General features: G+C 25.7%; 5 protein-coding genes across 7 annotated transcripts; 2 read left to right on the plus strand and 3 right to left on the minus strand.

Moving 5' to 3' along the window:
- Positions 1–3,379: 3,379 nt before the first annotated feature.
- Positions 3,380–6,907, plus strand: LOC103574953 (39S ribosomal protein L43, mitochondrial). The gene is made up of 4 exons (XM_053738197.1): positions 3,380–3,662; positions 3,736–3,842; positions 3,918–4,123; positions 6,733–6,907. The coding sequence occupies exons 1-4, from the start codon at positions 3,526–3,528 to the stop codon at positions 6,847–6,849; spliced, it is 567 nt and encodes a 188-aa protein (XP_053594172.1). The 5' UTR covers positions 3,380–3,525; the 3' UTR covers positions 6,850–6,907.
- Positions 6,908–7,059: 152 nt separating this feature from the next.
- LOC103574954 (glycerol-3-phosphate acyltransferase 3) lies at positions 7,060–11,588 on the minus strand. The gene is made up of 9 exons (XM_014440417.2): positions 11,498–11,588; positions 11,009–11,424; positions 10,107–10,412; positions 9,879–10,028; positions 8,610–8,744; positions 8,299–8,532; positions 8,085–8,200; positions 7,679–8,029; positions 7,060–7,585 (listed from the first exon to the last, which is right to left on the minus strand). Exons 2-9 carry the CDS (start codon positions 11,159–11,161, stop codon positions 7,498–7,500), a joined length of 1,533 nt encoding a protein of 510 aa, XP_014295903.2. The 5' UTR covers positions 11,162–11,424; positions 11,498–11,588; the 3' UTR covers positions 7,060–7,497.
- A 555-nt stretch (positions 11,589–12,143) lies between these two features.
- Positions 12,144–14,860, plus strand: LOC103574956 (beclin-1-like protein A). Of its 2 annotated transcripts, none has more exons than XM_053738198.1 (5): positions 12,144–12,228; positions 12,321–12,971; positions 13,734–14,260; positions 14,338–14,645; positions 14,717–14,860. In XM_053738198.1, exons 1-5 carry the CDS (start codon positions 12,169–12,171, stop codon positions 14,782–14,784), a joined length of 1,614 nt encoding a protein of 537 aa, XP_053594173.1. In that variant the 5' UTR covers positions 12,144–12,168; the 3' UTR covers positions 14,785–14,860. The 2 variants fall into 2 exon arrangements, with proteins under 2 accessions (XP_053594173.1, XP_008552748.2); XM_008554526.2 differs by having other exon boundaries at positions 12,159–12,247.
- Positions 14,861–14,901: 41 nt separating this feature from the next.
- On the minus strand, positions 14,902–16,435 carry LOC103574958 (protein unc-50 homolog). 2 transcript variants are annotated; one of them, XM_053738199.1, is made up of 5 exons: positions 16,311–16,435; positions 15,850–16,138; positions 15,586–15,772; positions 15,303–15,436; positions 14,902–15,229 (listed from the first exon to the last, which is right to left on the minus strand). In XM_053738199.1, exons 2-5 carry the CDS (start codon positions 16,127–16,129, stop codon positions 14,988–14,990), a joined length of 843 nt encoding a protein of 280 aa, XP_053594174.1. In that variant the 5' UTR covers positions 16,130–16,138; positions 16,311–16,435; the 3' UTR covers positions 14,902–14,987. The 2 variants fall into 2 exon arrangements, with proteins under 2 accessions (XP_053594174.1, XP_008552752.1); XM_008554530.3 differs by having other exon boundaries at positions 16,231–16,319.
- Positions 16,436–16,649: 214 nt separating this feature from the next.
- Positions 16,650–17,492, minus strand: LOC103574959 (trafficking protein particle complex subunit 3). Its single transcript, XM_008554531.2, has 2 exons — positions 17,345–17,492; positions 16,650–17,260 (listed from the first exon to the last, which is right to left on the minus strand). Exons 1-2 carry the CDS (start codon positions 17,384–17,386, stop codon positions 16,763–16,765), a joined length of 540 nt encoding a protein of 179 aa, XP_008552753.1. The 5' UTR covers positions 17,387–17,492; the 3' UTR covers positions 16,650–16,762.
- Positions 17,493–17,523: the final 31 nt, after the last annotated feature.

The following is a 17,523-nucleotide window of genomic DNA, read 5'->3' on the forward strand; positions in this document are numbered from 1 at the left end:
ATCTCGATGAAATCAAACATTAATTAATTAAAAAAAAAAAAAAAGAAAAAAAAATTCTACTCAAATCCACATGTAGATTTATTTAATTTAAATAAATGGATTTGTTTTTCTATTTAAATTATACAATTTTCGGAATCATATCCAGATTTAAAAACTTTTTGAATTTTATTTTTATTGATAACTCATAAACTAAGTATCTATCAGAAAAAAAAAAAAAAAAAAAAAAAAAAAAAATCGGACTATCGGTTGGCCCTGCGAGCCAGCCTCAAAAATTCCCGCTATTTTCGAGCTCCTTAAATTCAAAAATATTGTTGTGAATATATTTTCGAGCTCGAAAATACTTTTGTATGCCTTCGTTTTAAAAATAAGTTAGATGACATTACATGATGATCGAAAAAGACTATAAAGAGGAAGAGTTGGTGTGATTTCAGACACATTTTAGTACATTATATTTTTATTTATCCGGAAAAAAAATTTTTGTTAATATTTTTTTAACTTTTCAGCGCCGATATCTTTTGAATTAATTAACCGATCTTGACATTTGAGATGGCAATCTGCGCATTCTCTTGAATTCTAGAACTGAATCAAATTTGAAATCAATCGGTTCAGCAGCTTGAAAGATATTTGGAAAAAACCGTTTTAACCATTTCTTTCTCCAACGATCTCTCGAACACAGAAATAAAAAAAAAAAAACTTGAAAAAAAAAAAAAAATAAATAATTTTTTTTCCATAACTTGCAAATATTTTCGAGCACTTGATCAAATGATATGAAATTTTCAGGAAAGTCAAAGGCCAACAAGCTCTTTCGATTTTCACTTCAACCATTCAAATCGGTTCATTAGTTAAAAAGTTATAGAGCGTTCACACACACATACACCCATTCGACTGTAATATGAAAAGTGGGACTTACATATATGTAAAGGATCTAATAAAAAAAAAAAAAAAAAAATTTTTCCTATTTATCTTTCACAAACTAAAGCGGATAGCAGACAAGAAAACACTGAAAAAAATTTATAATACACTTTTTGAAAGGGAAAAATTGCGTGGGGAGGATGTTATAAGAATGCTATAAACAAATTAGTGGCTATACAGAATAAACTTATCAATGTGATAAACGAGCAAAACACATTTAACATACTAGGAGTAAAAGATTATTTTATAATTGAGTCAATATGTTACCACTACCCAAAATGCAAAAATTTATATTCAAATTAACTGGGAAAGACAAGAGGTAGAGCAATAAGCATGCCAAAGATCAATAAAAATATAGCTCGTAAATACTCTAACTTAGTGGCAATAATGAATTACAATAATCTACCAGATAATCTAAAAAATTTACACCTGCCAAACAAAGAAATTAGGATAAAGATAAGAAATTGGTTAGTATCTCAAAGATAGGTCAGTTTTTGATTTCGATGTCAGTAATTGTAATCTCTCCTTTTATTATAAGTTTTAGTTTAAGTTTATATATTTATTACTCTTGTTAGTAATTTATCTTATATACTTGTATGGGTTTTTTGAGATGGCTGGATTTAAGTTATGTACAGATGAAAATGTTTATAAACTATAGGAAATAGTACTACCAGGCCTATGCACAGATGCCTAAGCATCTCTATAGGTATATATGTATATTTATGTATGTGTTTATGTTATAACCTGGTAAATGAATAAATAAATAAATAAAAAATATTATATATATTAGCTTATATGTTAATAGTAGAAAATTATTATGTGTTTATGATATAATTTTAAATATATAGAATTTATGTAGCTTGGATATATGCCAACATATTAAATTATATATCATCCCAGAGAGGAAAGTACCACGGGCCCAAACTTGGCCCAACTTTGTAGAACCTTGAGCCAGGCTTGTAAGCCAGTCTTGGCCCATACATCGAGAAAACGAATAAATTTAATTAAAAAAAATTTTTATTTTTATTAACTTCGTAGAGTTCATGATCATTAACGTTTAAACTATCTAAGGAAGGTATATGATATGAAAAAAACAAGGTGAAAGTTCTGCTGGGCTCTTAGCGCGAACTGCCGTCCTTCTGATTGCTGTGTCCGAACAGTAGTTACTGAACAAGCCTACTAATGTTGAACTGATACATTTATATGATCTACTTATTAAACGTCCAAGGCTAGGTTACCCAATCTTGGCCCAAGCCTGGGTAATGATTATAACGGCCAGGACTGCGTACCCAATCTTGAGCCAAGCATGGGCCAATATAGATATGCCAAAGTTAGGTTCCCCAGTGCTGGGCCAAGTAGGGGCCCTTCGTTCAACTCTGGCAGCTCCTGCATGGGCTAAGCCAGTTATTACTTTTTGTGGCTTTCAACCATCAGATCACTTTATTTTTGTCCTATTTCGATAGGGACCCACTTTGCCCCTAATTTTCGATTTTTCAATTTTAATGGGCACAGCTTATCAATGTGTTAAATAACAAACAAGGGCCTATGAAGTAGTTTAAAGATTGAAAAAAAAGTAAAGATAATCCCATTTCTAGCTTACGGGGCCCATTTTGCCCCACCCTCCCCTAATTTGAAAAATGAAAAAATGCACATGTAGTATTGAGGAATACAAACATGTGCCTGACGTTTTTTTATTTATACAATAAATTTTTTTTATAAATATATGCCAATATAAAAATTTGTCTTATATGAGAAAATAATTAATATTTACGGATACATTTTGAAAATTAAAAAAATAAAAAGATGCACATGTAGATTTTGTTACTATAAATACGTGTAATTTTTTTTTCATTTTCTTCATTTTGGTAATTCCTATGGTTAAATATGTGTTCTGATAATTTTATTGATTAAAAAAAAAATGCACGAGTAGATGAGTGTGAATGTACCAGTCATCACAAAAATTTTAAATTATTAATAAATAGCGTAAATAATTATTAAGATAAAATTTTTAAAAAATACACATTTAAAAAATTTTGAAATTAATAAGTGCATTTTTCATAAATATCATTTTTTTATTTATTTACTCTTATTTATAATTTTAAATTTGTCTAATGTCTGCTACATTCACACTCATAAGAGTAGAGTATCTGACAATGATATAAATAAGTAAATTTTATCAATTTATATTAATATATATTTATGAGAGAACTTCTTGAAGATTTAGTTTCTAAATTATAGCTTTAGAAAAGCGGTGGATGAAAAAAGGCAAAACTGCGTGAAAAGATATTTGAAATACACGCCAGTGCCACTATTTAAATTTCTTGTATTCACATTTCTCGCAGAATTATCGATAGTTAAAGTTTTAAGTTGTCTGATGTCTGCTACATTCACACCCATCTAGAACTTTGATTCTCGATATCTCGATCAAATCGATTTCATGTAGATATCGATTTTAAAAATTTTTTTGTCTATGTCGACTAACTTTACGATCATTTTTGTTTTTATTTCCTTTCCCTCTTTTTCAGTCACCGCTGATTAATTATTATAGGTTATATTTTAGTCAATTTCCTTTTAATAGTGATAAAAAATATATAATTATTAATTAAATAGAAAATGTCAAATCATCACTTATTATTGAAATCGGGATTTTTGCGGGCGCCTCTGAGCAACGGAATTGGTCGTTATGTTGGACAATTACAAAGAGTTACTTTAAAATTTTGCAAAAGTCATCCTACCAGTAAAGGAATGAGGTAAATACAAAAATTATTGTCACATAAATAAAAATAAACTAAAAATGAATTATTTTCATTTTTATAACCATAGAGATTTCTTGGAAAATCATTTAATAGATTACGCAAAGGAAAATCCTGGTGTTGTTGTCTACGTTAAACCTAGAAGACATCGAACTCCTGTTATTGTAGCTGAGTACTGTGAGTATTAATAGCTATAGTTTATTAAATAAAAGTTTCAATGATATTAATAATATATCAATTTTTCAATATTAGTAAATGGTGAAAAACACTGGGTTGCTGTTAAAAATTTTGAATATCTGCACATTCAGAAATGGCTTGAATTGATGCGTACTCAAGCTCAAGATGGATCAAAAATGAGATTACGTAAAATGTGGCATACTGAATTTCCATCAATTCAAGGTCCTTGGACACCATTTACATTTATTAATCCTATTGTCAATATCACAAAATTCCCAGACGTAAGTTCAGGATTTTTATTTCAGGAATTTTATTTCGCGATCATAATTGTAATTTATATTTTATCAAGCGATAAGTTGGTCAAAAGCAATATGTATTAAATTCAACAGTATGAATAAAATTACATAGACATACATATGTTTTATCAAGACTATTTTGTCTTTTCAAAAAATAGTATACATCTACTATTCTTATTGAATAACTTGCTGAAGGTGTTAGTAACTGTTCAAGTATTTCATTTTGAACATAGCAGTTTCGTCTCAATGTACATATCAGACTCATCAGTATATAGATATCTCGTACTAGTAATAAGCACTCTATAGCAGGAGTACATTGAGTCTAATATGTACACTGAGACGAAACTACTTTGTTCAAAATGAAATAATTGAATAGTTACTAACACCTTCAGTAAGTTATTTAATAAGAATAGTAGATGTATACTATTTTTTTAAGAGACAAAATAGTCTTGATGAAATATACATATGTAATTTTATTCATATTGTTGAATTTAATACATATTGCTTTTGACCAACTTAATGCTTAATAAAATATATATATTAGAATGTGTCAGATAAAATTTATTTTTTATTATAATCAAATACATCTCAAAAGTTACTTTAATAAAAAAAAAAAAAAAAAAAAAATATTCTAAAATTTCAGCTCTATATTTCAAAAATTGAGCTGGCACATGGGAGAGTCACCTTTTCCATTTTAAATACATTAAAAAGAATTTGTTTTTCCTATTTTGTAAATGACTGTCCAAAATTTTTTTCCGATTTTTGAATTCAGCAAACTTGTAGAAAATTAAATTCTTTTCAAAAAAGGTCTCTTTTGTCGTACGCTTAAAGTTGATAGAAAAAAATTTATGGGAGTTGAAATTTAAGGGGAAAAAGTCGAACTTTTAGAATGAAAAAATTTGTGTTTTTGATTCGTTAACTAGCAGGAATTGATTTTTTTGCAATTAAAGTTCTTATAGAGAATTGAATTATCTATGAAAATGGTCCTTAGAGTCGTTTTAATAGAGCTCATAGAAAGAAAGTTACGAAGCTGAGTTCTAAAGTTGAGAAAAAGTTAATTATTTAGAAAAAATTTTGTAGTCCAATATTATTTTGAAGAATTATAAACCTAAAGAACATAAATACAAGAAATCTTAATTATCAATTTCAATTACAATAGAATTATGTAGAATTAAAGACAAAATGAAAAAGAAAATGTTCCTTTTCCCATCTTAAAATTCGACTTTTTCTCCTTAAGTTTCAACCTCCATAACTTTTTTTCTATTAACTTTAAGCGTATGACACAAGAGACTTCTTTTGTAGAGAATTTAATTTCCTATAAAATTATTGAATTCAAAAATTGAAGAAAAAAAAAATTTTTGACATAGTTATTTACAAAATAGAAAAAACAAATTTTTTTCAATGTATTTTAAATAAGAAAGTCTCCCCCCCCCCCCCCCCCCCCCGTGCGCCAGCTCAATTTTTGAGATATGGAGCTAAAATTTTGGGATAAATTTTTTTTTTTTTTTATTAAAGTAACTTTTGAGATGTATTTGACTAAAATAAAAAATAATTTTTTTTTCTGACACAGTCTAATATATATATATTAATATATATATATATATATATATATATATATATATTATATATATTATTAATTATATTATATATATATATATATATATATATATATATATTATTATATATATTATTAATTATATTATATATATATATTATATATATATATATATATATATATATAAGAGTGGTCGTTAAAAATTAAATTTTCTCAGGCGCCCCACAAAAAGCTTCTTTTTGGTGAAAAAATACGTGGGGAATTTGATTTTTTCTTTTTAAGTACAAAGAGCACGTGCCTCAGGATAATCAAAGTTCATTTTTCGATACAATCGCGTTTTTTTTTTTCCCAAATATTTCATGAAATTTTCAGATTAAGGGAAAAAATTACAGGACCAATTTCGTAGGAAATTAAATTCCCGACAAAAAAGGTTATAATCATTTTTTTTAAAAATCTGTATTTATGCAGATATTTTTTAAAAACTTTTTTAGATCTTATCAATTAAGCATTTAAAGGATTACGAATGTTGAAAATGACGTTTTTTCTTAAATAAATATAGACAACTTTGTAACTCGTAACATAGCAATCATAAATGCTTGCTATAGTTTCTACATACTTAGAAAAATGTTATTTCCAACATTTGTAGTCCTTATAACGCTCAATTCATTAGATCTAAAAAAAGTTTTTTTTTTAAATATCTTAATAAGAACATATTTTATGAAAAAAATGAACATGACCTTTATTGTCAAGAATTTAATTTCCTACAAAATTGTACCTATGAGTTTTTCTTTTAATCCGCATATTTCATAAGATATTAAAAAAAAAACAACAGCGATTGCATCGCAAAATGAAGTTTGATCGTCCTGAGACACGTGTTCTTTTTTACTTAAAAAGAAAAAACCAAATTCCCCAGGCATTTTTTCACTAAAAAAAAACTTATTATGGGGCGCCTGAGAAAATTTAATTTGGAATGACCACTCTAATATATGTATACTTTATTATGATTTAAATTTAATAATGATAAATTCAACAATCATAGGATCAACTTGGAGCAGCACCAAAACAACGTAAAACAGCAACAGAAATTCTATTGGAAATGTACAAAGCTGAACAGAGTAATCAGACAAAATTGATTGAAAACAATAGTAATAATTGAATAAATAATTATTGTTAATAACTTTATAATGATAATAAATAAATGATAGTAATAATTATATTTTGTACATATATACAATTTTTTCTATCAACATAAAACATAGTTTTATTAAAATATGAAAAAATCAATAATATAAATAATAATAATCTTATTTCTGATCAAAATTCACATTACTGATCAAATGTTAACATGTATCAAAAAAAAAAAAAAGATGAAATTTTCTTTATTTAGGTATTAAAGGATGATGATGTATTATTGAATATAAAAGTAGCAAAATATATTTTTTCATAATTTGGTATGTTCTATACGTTAACAAATCACGCGGATGAATGTGAAAAAAATATAATCTAGCATAATTATTATTAATAATTTTATGTATGACAAGGTGGATATAAACAATACTTTGTACGTGAAAAATCACATTAACTTACAAACACACGCACACGCAATACACAAAAGAAAAAAAAAAAAGAAAACCCAGTGCCATCACATATACATTATTAACAGTTATCATACATTATTCATTAATAATAATTTTTTTTTTTTTTATAAATTAGACAAGTTTTAAATTATTTAGTTGAATGAATATAATAATAATGGTGATTATTATTATTATTATTATTATTATTATTATTATTATTATTATTATTATTCTACTTTCAGTCGTTTACTTAATTCTTCTTGTTGTTTTTCTCTCCATTCTTTTTTCGGTTTATTTCTCTTTAACTGTCCATCCCTAAATAAAAGAAAATAGTCATTAAAATTGCACATGACTAAACAAAGAATTAAGATCATAATTAACAATAATATTTTTTATAAAAAAACAAACCATTGTAGATCAACGAGGCCACCTTGTCGTGCAATTACAGATTTGACCCGATTTGCAAAATTTATAGCACTTTCATCTTTATCTCTGTACATTGGTGGTAAATACCATACGTCACATACAATTGCCCAACTGGACATCATCATGTATAAATATTGCAACATTGAATATCTACTGCTATTCCAAAAAGCATCCCCAAATCTTGGATCATATTTAATAGCTACTGGATAAATAACACCACCAACTTCAAAGCTTCCTTTTTTAAATTGCATAACAGACGTGTTATTTATACAAGTCCCTTCAGGAAATATAAGAATCGGTGGATTTGTTGGATCAGAAATATGTTGCTTTAGTCTACAAAAAAATTTTAAATGTTAATAAAAAACAATAAATATAAAATATAAATTACCTTTTAGTAACAGCTTCACGATCTTTGACTTCTGATCGCTCAAACCAAATATGTGGAGATGCTCGTGCTAATGCTCTTTGAAGAATTCCCAAAAATCCTGCATGACGTTGTCCGATCTAAATATAATGTAATTAAATTATTAAAATAAAAACTTCAAATTAAATAAAAATTAAAGAAAAAACAAATAGTAAAAATATTTTTATATACAACTTACTAATGAGTATGAATTATCACACATCAAAACAAGTACATCAATAGGTGAGGTATGATTAGCCACACAAATACCTCTTATAGGCTTATACTCTGCATTGTGATAATTAATAACCGATGAAAGAGCACCAGACAATACAGCAAAACACATCATGGATACTTTATGATTGAGCCAACGTTTAAAATTACCCTCTGGTATATAACCTACTATTGCAGTGCATATAGTTAACCACATTACCTATTAATTTAATTAATTAATTATAATAAATTTTATAAAATTTTTCGTTATTATATAGATTTATATATATCAAATACCCCAAAGAAAAAAATAAATATCCTAAGTGGTAAAAGAAAAAAATATCTTAAACAAAATCCAAACATCCATATTACGGTTAATTTCCATGAAATGAATTCATAATGACGATTTGTACGAGTTAGCAAATTCCAATTCTGTAATTATTTAAATTTAATTAATTAAACACCCATGCCATAAATTAAAGGAACAGAAAAATTTTAGAAATCTTTTAGTGATTTTTGCAAAGCTGTAACTTCGTGAAAAATAATCGTATCGAGATTTTAAAAAAAGCATTTTGCAGCTTGACATCTCTAGTTTCAACGCCTTTTGATAAAATTTTTTTAAGAGCTACAGCTATTGCGCAAACATAAGAAATATTGTGAGACACAAATTTTTGAAATTTTTTTTTTTTCTTTAAGAATCCACGGGCTGTGGATAATTTTTTTCAGCTGAACCAATGCATAGGTCGGTCAGAACATTTATTCAAATTTAATTTGTATTTTTTTCGACATTCGTACGACAACTTGTCGCTGAGATATCAGCTTTCAAACAAAAAATGATCTTTCTGGATTTAATCATCAATATTTCAGGTAACAATGATTGCACAGTAAATTCGAGGGCAGCGTTAAAAACTTGAATAACTTCCCTGCAAGACCATTTCGTCATTTTTCGGAAACAAATTTTGTTTTTTTTATTTTTTAAAATCCATTAGAAGTAAATACAAAAAAATGTCTTTTTTTTTGTTTCTTAGTAAATCAACTGCTACTCTGCAAATATCGATGAAAAGACTAAATTTGCCAGGTACATTTTTAGCTTAATGTACCCCCAATAACCCTGTAAATTTTTTTATTAATCTATCGAATCGTGTTTTAGGGTCGATTAATTGAAGTTTTGCTAAACAATTAAAGGAACAAGTTTTATTCCTTTAATTGTGTAATCATAATCAAAATGAAAAAAAAATTTTTTTTTCGACTTTTCTTCCATTTTTCCGTTGGTTATTCAGTAAAGTCGAAGAAAAGAGAAAAAAAATAACTTCCTAAAAATGTCAAAAAAAAAAAAAAATAATAATAATAATAATAATAATGAAACTTGCTTTTGGGTTCGAAATGTTTTTTTTTGGCATTTTTTTTAAATCTCGATACCATTATTTTTCACGAAGTTACAGCCTTGCAGAAATCACTAAAAAATTTCTAAAATTTTTCTGTTGTTTTCATTTATGGCGTGGGTATATGTATATTGTTTATTACAATATTTATATATATATTATATTTATAAATTTTAAATCTTACTTTTAGTTCTTCAGCTTCAAATCGCGATGTAACTTGATCTTCAATAATAGCTTCAACACCAGCTTTAATATAATCAAAACAAAATGTTGGATCAAATACCGTATGTAGTGTTTCAAAAGATGATTGTCGTTGATAATTTTTTAAATTATTCTTAAAAGTAAAAATTAATCAATTAATTATTGTATTAAATATATGTATACATAAAAACAACAACAACAACACACTCACTTCCTTATCATTTGGATCGACATTATTCTGACCATCATGTTTATTTAATTTATTAGTATTACAATTATTTTCAGTTTTATTTTTATTTTGTTCAGGTTCAGGTACAAGAATAAGATCTTTTGATCTTGCAATAACAGAATTTCCCAAGCATCCATTTTTAAATTTAATATCATTATCATTTTCAAAGGATGAATTAAAACTATCATTTGCAGAATTTAACTCGTTACCACCACCCTCATCTTTATTATTTTTTTCATCATTAAATTTTCCTTGTTGTCGAACTTTTTCAATATTTAATCTTCCATACTGAAAATAAAATATGAAAAAAAATTAATTTTTTAATAGCAATAAATAATATACATATGTATATTTAAATTTATATATCAAGCCTATACCTCTACAATATTTAAATTTAAAAGAAAAAAATGTTCTAGTGTACACACTCGAATTATCATTCGAGAACTTTGTACCGTGTAAAAAATAATATCGTTAATTAGTTGTTTTATGATTATGTATGTATAGACTACTTACAACTTAACCATGATTCTGTGATATATAGTTTCGTATTTTTTACTGATGCAATAAAAAATACAAAATTTAAGTTATCGTATTACTATAATTATAAAAATAAAACCCTTTAATTAAACTTATTTACATGTTACTTTAACTCTTAAATAATAATAAAAATTTTATTTTATAAAAATTCATATATTTTAGTATTATTATTGTAAAATATTTAATGCTGATTATATTTCTATATTGACAATTATAAAAGTTGTAAAATATAATATTAATAAATTTATTGAAAAAAATGATTAAAATAATAATAGTACAGATAATAACAGCAACAGCAGGCATAATGTGTTGCCAGGTATGTATAGTGTAAGCATTAAATTACTTACTTCAAATAATGTAAGTAACATCTTGATATAAAGTTTACGTATACCAAGAGATTTTCCAATTGATGCAATAAATATAACTCCGAGTAATATCATAAAAAACGGAGTTAATAAAAGAGAAAATGCAAAAGACACCGCTGACATGAACAGCACCATTTTGGATACTAATACTATCGATACTTTTATCAATGTGTTTAGGTCCTCCTGCGTCCTGCCTCTTCTGTTCACTCTTCACTCTGTTACTCTCTCTGTATTTTATGTTATATATGTATACAACATATATGTTCCATCATCCATCCATCCATCCATCCATCCATCCATCTATACTATATGTATATTAGATATTTTTTTTTCGCTCATCATCATCATCATCATCATTGTATTGTGTTTTTGCGCAGACGCTTTCAACTTTTCAGCCCCTAAAAAAAAGATATGTATAAAAGTACATGAATATATAAATATGTATAGGTGTATAATATATGAAATTTATACCCCCGCTCTCAGAAAATTAGTCTACAGTACATTGTTACTATACACAAGACTACACACCGAAAATTACCGACAATTCCCGACAATTCAAGACGTTTTTGGAAATAAGTAGAGGTAAGAGATACAGATCAAGTAATATACGTAATTATGTTTTCAGATTGTGCGGTCCAGCCACTTATCCTTACATTACCATACACAGTAGCTTATTTTATGTATCAATTCATCAAGAACTCCAGTATAAATATTTAAAACCTCCATCCGTATATGTAATAACATTCGTACCCAACAACTCTTTTAACGTTATAACCCATCTGCACAATCGTTCAAACCTTTACCTACACATATATATATTCACACCCACATAAATAAAAACATAACAAACAACCAACAGTAAAACAGCGAATCACATAAAACAGTGTAAGAAAAAGGGAGAAGACTACAGGAACATAAATAAAGTAAAATACAATAGTAAATAACTAGCAGGTGGTCCAATTGGGACGATAACCAAAAGGAGCAAAAATAAAGTCTTAGAGAAGCTTCAACAATCTCATAACCTTACTATTTTAAAAAAAAATTATATGTAAACAATAGATATATTATTTTGGTATTATAATATATAAAAAATATATAGATATAAACTAATATAACATATTAACAAAATAATTTTAACGACGATGGACAAATCTGAAATTGAACCTAGAAAAAATTTATCGAGTCCAATACCTGGATTGACGGTAAACACAAATTTATTAAGTAATTGTATACAATATATATTTATATAAAAATATGTGTTTAATAAATAGTATAACAATTTTATTAAGTACAGGATAAAGCCATAATAATGCCAGATATACCTGAAATTTCATTATGTTCCAACAATCGTTTTTCACCGACTCAAATTGAATCATCAAATCGTCATAATTATTCATATCAACAACAACAAAAACAAAAAAGTCGACCCGAGTTATCATTAATTAAAGAACAATGCAGTACAACAACAATTCCTAATAATAATAATAATAATAATAATTGTAGATATGAAAATAAAAAAAATAATAGTAATAATAATCAAGAAAGTTTAAAAAAACTAAAATCAATGCCCGAGTGTTGGACAGATAAATTTAATAAACAACAGAATGGTCATGATCTACGATTTAAATTTTACCAAAGGCTTAAAGAAACTAAAAATATTATTCCTCTATCTACAAATAAAATATTAATACCTAATGGTGGACCTGTATATAAACATATATCTGAAAATTATCTACAAAATAAATCTTCATCACTTAATAATAATAGTAATAACAATTATCAAAATAATTGTGATAATTTAAAATTACTATTGTCATTAATTAAGTCACAAAATCAACAAATAAAGTCATTAAAAATTCAAATGAAAGCATTACTATCAATTTATGAAAGGGAAAAATATAATAAAAGAAAAGTTGTATTACTTAATTCACATGGAAATAATTTAGTAAGTATTAATTTATCAACATATACACATCCAAAAAATTAAAGGAAAAAAAAAATGTGATAAATTTTTTAGTGATTTTTGGAAGTCTGTATTTGTGTGAAAAATGGCCGTATCAAAAAATTAAAAAAAGCAATTTAAAAAAATTCCTAAATTTTTTGTGTTATTTATCGTATCTGCGGGCTCGAGCAATTTTTTTCCAATAAAACCAATACGGAGCATTCATCACATTTTAGATGAAAAAAAAATTTTTATTTTTTTCAAATCAAAAATGAGGACTGTAAGAAATTTATTCTATTTTTCAAAGCTGCTCTTAAAAGTACTGTACGACCATTAGTTGCTGGGATATCGATAATCAAAGACAAAAGGATCCTTTTTAATTTGAAAGCCGATATCTCAGCAACAAATTGTCGTACAGAGACAACAAAAAAAGTGAATTTTAGCTGAATAAATTTGCTAACTATGATCATTGGTTTTATTGAAAAACATTACTCGTGCCCGTAGACATAAAAAGACAAAAAAAAAAAATTAAAAAAATTTTTGTCTCGATCTATTTCTTATGATTACGCAATAATTGTGGCTCAAAAAAAAACTTGCTAGATCTTCAAACAAAAGATTTCAAGCGTTAAATTGCTTTTTTAAATTTTTTGGTACGAGCGTTTCACACAAATACAGCCTTCCAAAAATCATTAAAAAATTTATAAAATTTTTTATTCCTTTAATTTTTTGGATAAGTACATAGTATATCATAATATTTATTTACAGGAATTAACTTCAAATGACCCAAAATTACAAGAAACAAAAGTATCGATAGGCGTTATGACGAGTTTTGAGTTTACATTAAAAAAAAAACCTAATGAATTAACAACATCTAAGGCAATTATTAATTTATCATTAAATAATAATAATAATAATAATCTGAATGTATTAGAATCGAAAATCAATAGTCCAGAACCTTTAAGAGAATCTGAAACAAAACTCATAACAAATTCAAATAACAATAAAAATAATGGTGATGATGAATGTTTACTTATTGATAATAACAATAGTAAACCAGTGGCTAAATCATCATCTAAAGTAGGATGGACTTTTTACAATAATATGATGTGTCAAGTAAATGAGCTACTTGATACTCAAAATGATATTCAGTGTCAACAACATCATTATCATACTCAACAATCATTTATTCATGATAGTGGACAGCAAAGATCTATGATGCAACAATGGAAGATATTTAAAGCTACTATGACCACTGGATTGACTGACGATAAAATAATTTCTTCCGATGAAAAGTAACGAGTTTTAATAATTTTTTATCTTTTATTATTTGTTTATCATTAGTTTATTTTATTATTATCGTTTTACACAGGACTAATTATGATTCGTCGTATTATCCAAGGGTACATTATAAACAAAATATTGTCCAGACAACTAATTCAATAATTGATGATAATACAAGCATTCATATGCGTGCTCTAGCATTTAAATATCTTGGTCATAGTTATGATAATACTAATCTACAAGGATTAAATAAATTAATGAGTGTTATTGGTAGCCCAATTAATAATGGTGATAACAATCATGATACATCAATCAATAATATCATCAATAATGAACGATATCGTAATTTATTAGCTTTAAAAAATACTGATGAACCATCAGGATTTAATTACGAAGGTATATCTATTTAATATTAAAATAAACTTATAGATTACAAGATTATATTTAAAAATATTTATTTATTTCAGGATCGAAAGAACATCAACAAAATATTTTAGATATTCCAGTATTGAAACGTCAACCTAAATTATTGTAGTAAAAATTACTATCGGTTGTATATACATTTATTAAAAGTTATTTATATACTAAAATTTTTTATTTTCATAGCATTTGTATAATTATTAAAATTTTTAAATAATAAAATTAATAAATGTTCAATTAAATTATTTATATAAATATTAATTTACAATAATTATATTATACAAAAATACACAATACAATTATATTAAAAAATATAAATTATGAAATAACGCGATCAAGGTAAAAATTAATAACTATTTTACTTATGTTGATACCAGCACATAAAAAAACAACATAAATTAATAGGGCTATAGGTAATGCCCAAAGAATACCGGCAGTACGATGTAGTATTTCAACATTAGCATATCCTAAAAACGTTATATAAATATAATATCCTATAGATACCAACCAAAAAGTATTCCCAAGAAATCTTGCAGAAAACGTATCATAATTTATAAAAGCTATTAAAGAAATTAATTTTATTAGTCATAATATTAACAACAATGGAAATGTTAATGATGATTAAAAACTTACCAGGATATAGAAAAATTTGTAGAATATCAAGAATAATTAATGGTGGGAAAAAAGCATTCAAATGAATGTCAAATGCGTATCCCCATTCTACATCTTGTGTTGAATCCCGTCTAAAATAATGATTGCTGATCAACCTATTAATAATATTATTTTTTTAATCATTAATTGGATTAAAATTCTAATTTAATTTTTTTAATATTTATTTTTTATTCGTGTAATTTTTATAAGAAATTATATTATGTTATAACGACTGATAATAAGTTAAGGATATAAAAATATTTACCAAAATAATGTAGCAATACATAATCCAACTCCGATACAATCAACCAACGTTGAGTACAATAAAAATTTAATAAATTGTAGAAAACTCAATCTTAAAACAAGAGCAAATGCTATTGATGATACTAGGAGCCAACAGCCAAGTAAAACTAAAAATGCTGGATCATCTCGTGCAAATTGTAATTTTGTTTCTAATATAAATAAATAGATAAATATATATATATATATAATGATGATTATTTTAAATATTTAAATAATAATAACATACGTTTGCGATTTTGAAAATTTCTATAAACTTTTTGAGGTGATATAAGTAAATATATTATTTGCCAAATGGCAAATTCAAAATCCATTTGCTCAAATTTAAGTAATTTTCGTAAATATTTATAACATTTAGATGCTCCACCCATACAATTTCGATTACGATAAGTTATAGGAATCGGCAATGATGATGATGATGTTGAAAGAGATGAATTAAAAAATCCACCGGAAAATTGATTTGGTGATAACGAGCGTGGAGTTGCTGGTGGTGACGTTGAATATTTCATTCTTTATTTCTATTTAAATAAATAACAGTTATTTATTAGTGTAATTATTATTTTAAATTTTAAATTTAATTCTATTAGAAATGTAATATTTTAAAAAAAACCTTATCTACACTACTTGCACAAATAGGTTAGAATATTAGAAAAATTCATTTAAATTACGATTTATTCAAAACTGACGTACTTTGATTACTTTATTTATTTTTTCTTTCAACTTTAATATTCAATGTATGTCCGATAATTATCTATTTTGTCATTAATTAATAGGAAGGTTCGTAAACATCCCAGCAATAATCTATTATGATCCGATTCAACACGGTGTATATATATATATATATATATATATATATATATATATATATATATATACATGTATACACATAATACATATCGAAAAACATTTATTTAGATATATACAAAACTTAACTATCCAATGAATCGAGCATATAGTTGTATATTAATTAAGTATAATAAATAGTTAATAATATAATCAAGTATTTAAAATGATATTAAATAATAATAATTATACATAAGGAAACATTTATTGGATTTCAGAAGTATAATACATCTATATTTATATTAATTAATATTATATTAAAATAATAATAGTATAATAAATATAGATAGAGTGTGTTTTTAATCTTCACCAGCAGGAATAGCATCTTCTAATCTTTTAATAAATTTAACTCTTAATTCAGTTACATTATCATTTTTAAGTTGATCCTGAACAAACCAACAAGCTATTTCCATTTGTACCATCTCACATGCCCCACGAAGTACACCAGTCAATACGTTGCAGTATTTTAAATTGAGACAAGTATCAGGCAATTCAACAAATTCTGTCAATGGGTTAGATTCAAAGCACAGAGAAAATTCATCACCGGTAGCACTCCAATTTGTTATTGTTGGTGTTATACCCAAAAATAATTTGAATCCAGCCTGAATTTTTTCAGCAGTGTCTCGGAAATCATAGCATCTTCCAGACCCAGTTCTTGCTAAAAAATCTTCAATCAATCTAACACCCATATTGTAACCCATTCTTTCTAGCTGTTTATTAACATCTTCAACATTTTCATAATCCTTCAACAGCTGAGCCACCAGTGCTCCATAAGTTAGAGTAAATAATTCAGAATTCTATAATAATAATAATAATAAAATATAAATTAACAATTATTGTATTTTTGGTTATATATTTTTATATTTTATTCAATCACTTACTATTTTTTTAGTATCAAGCCTAGCTCCTGTACGAGATGACATTGTCTTAATACTAATTATAATGAAAATGATTATATTTAATTTATTTGCATATACATATATATATATATATATGTATGAAATTTTTTTTTTTATCAATTAATGTGTGTAATTTTATAGAATATAACTCAAACAAATTT

The sequence above is a fragment of the Microplitis demolitor genome, chromosome 4 (genome assembly GCF_026212275.2).
Source record: "Microplitis demolitor isolate Queensland-Clemson2020A chromosome 4, iyMicDemo2.1a, whole genome shotgun sequence".
NCBI lineage: Eukaryota > Metazoa > Arthropoda > Insecta > Hymenoptera > Braconidae > Microplitis > Microplitis demolitor.

Coding starts and splice junctions, on each gene's coding strand:
- LOC103574953 (XM_053738197.1), top strand. CDS start 3,526: ATGTCAAATCATCACTTATTATTGAAATCGGGATTTTTGCGGGCGCCT. Junction 3,663..3,735: donor CCTACCAGTAAAGGAATGAG/GTAAATACAAAA, acceptor TTATAACCATAG/AGATTTCTTGGAAAATCATT. Junction 3,843..3,917: donor TGTTATTGTAGCTGAGTACT/GTGAGTATTAAT, acceptor TTTCAATATTAG/TAAATGGTGAAAAACACTGG.
- LOC103574954 (XM_014440417.2), bottom strand. CDS start 11,161: ATGGTGCTGTTCATGTCAGCGGTGTCTTTTGCATTTTCTCTTTTATTA. Junction 10,413..11,008: donor TGTTACTTACATTATTTGAA/GTAAGTAATTTA, acceptor TTTTATTTTCAG/TATGGAAGATTAAATATTGA. Junction 8,201..8,298: donor GTGATAATTCATACTCATTA/GTAAGTTGTATA, acceptor CATTATATTTAG/ATCGGACAACGTCATGCAGG.
- LOC103574956 (XM_053738198.1), top strand. CDS start 12,169: ATGGACAAATCTGAAATTGAACCTAGAAAAAATTTATCGAGTCCAATA. Junction 12,229..12,320: donor GTCCAATACCTGGATTGACG/GTAAACACAAAT, acceptor TATTAAGTACAG/GATAAAGCCATAATAATGCC. Junction 12,972..13,733: donor ATTCACATGGAAATAATTTA/GTAAGTATTAAT, acceptor ATTTATTTACAG/GAATTAACTTCAAATGACCC.
- LOC103574958 (XM_053738199.1), bottom strand. CDS start 16,129: ATGAAATATTCAACGTCACCACCAGCAACTCCACGCTCGTTATCACCA. Junction 15,773..15,849: donor AAATTTTCAAAATCGCAAAC/GTATGTTATTAT, acceptor TATTTATATTAG/AAACAAAATTACAATTTGCA. Junction 15,437..15,585: donor TGTATTGCTACATTATTTTG/GTAAATATTTTT, acceptor TATTATTAATAG/GTTGATCAGCAATCATTATT.
- LOC103574959 (XM_008554531.2), bottom strand. CDS start 17,386: ATGTCATCTCGTACAGGAGCTAGGCTTGATACTAAAAAAATA. Junction 17,261..17,344: donor GGCTTGATACTAAAAAAATA/GTAAGTGATTGA, acceptor TTATTATTATAG/AATTCTGAATTATTTACTCT.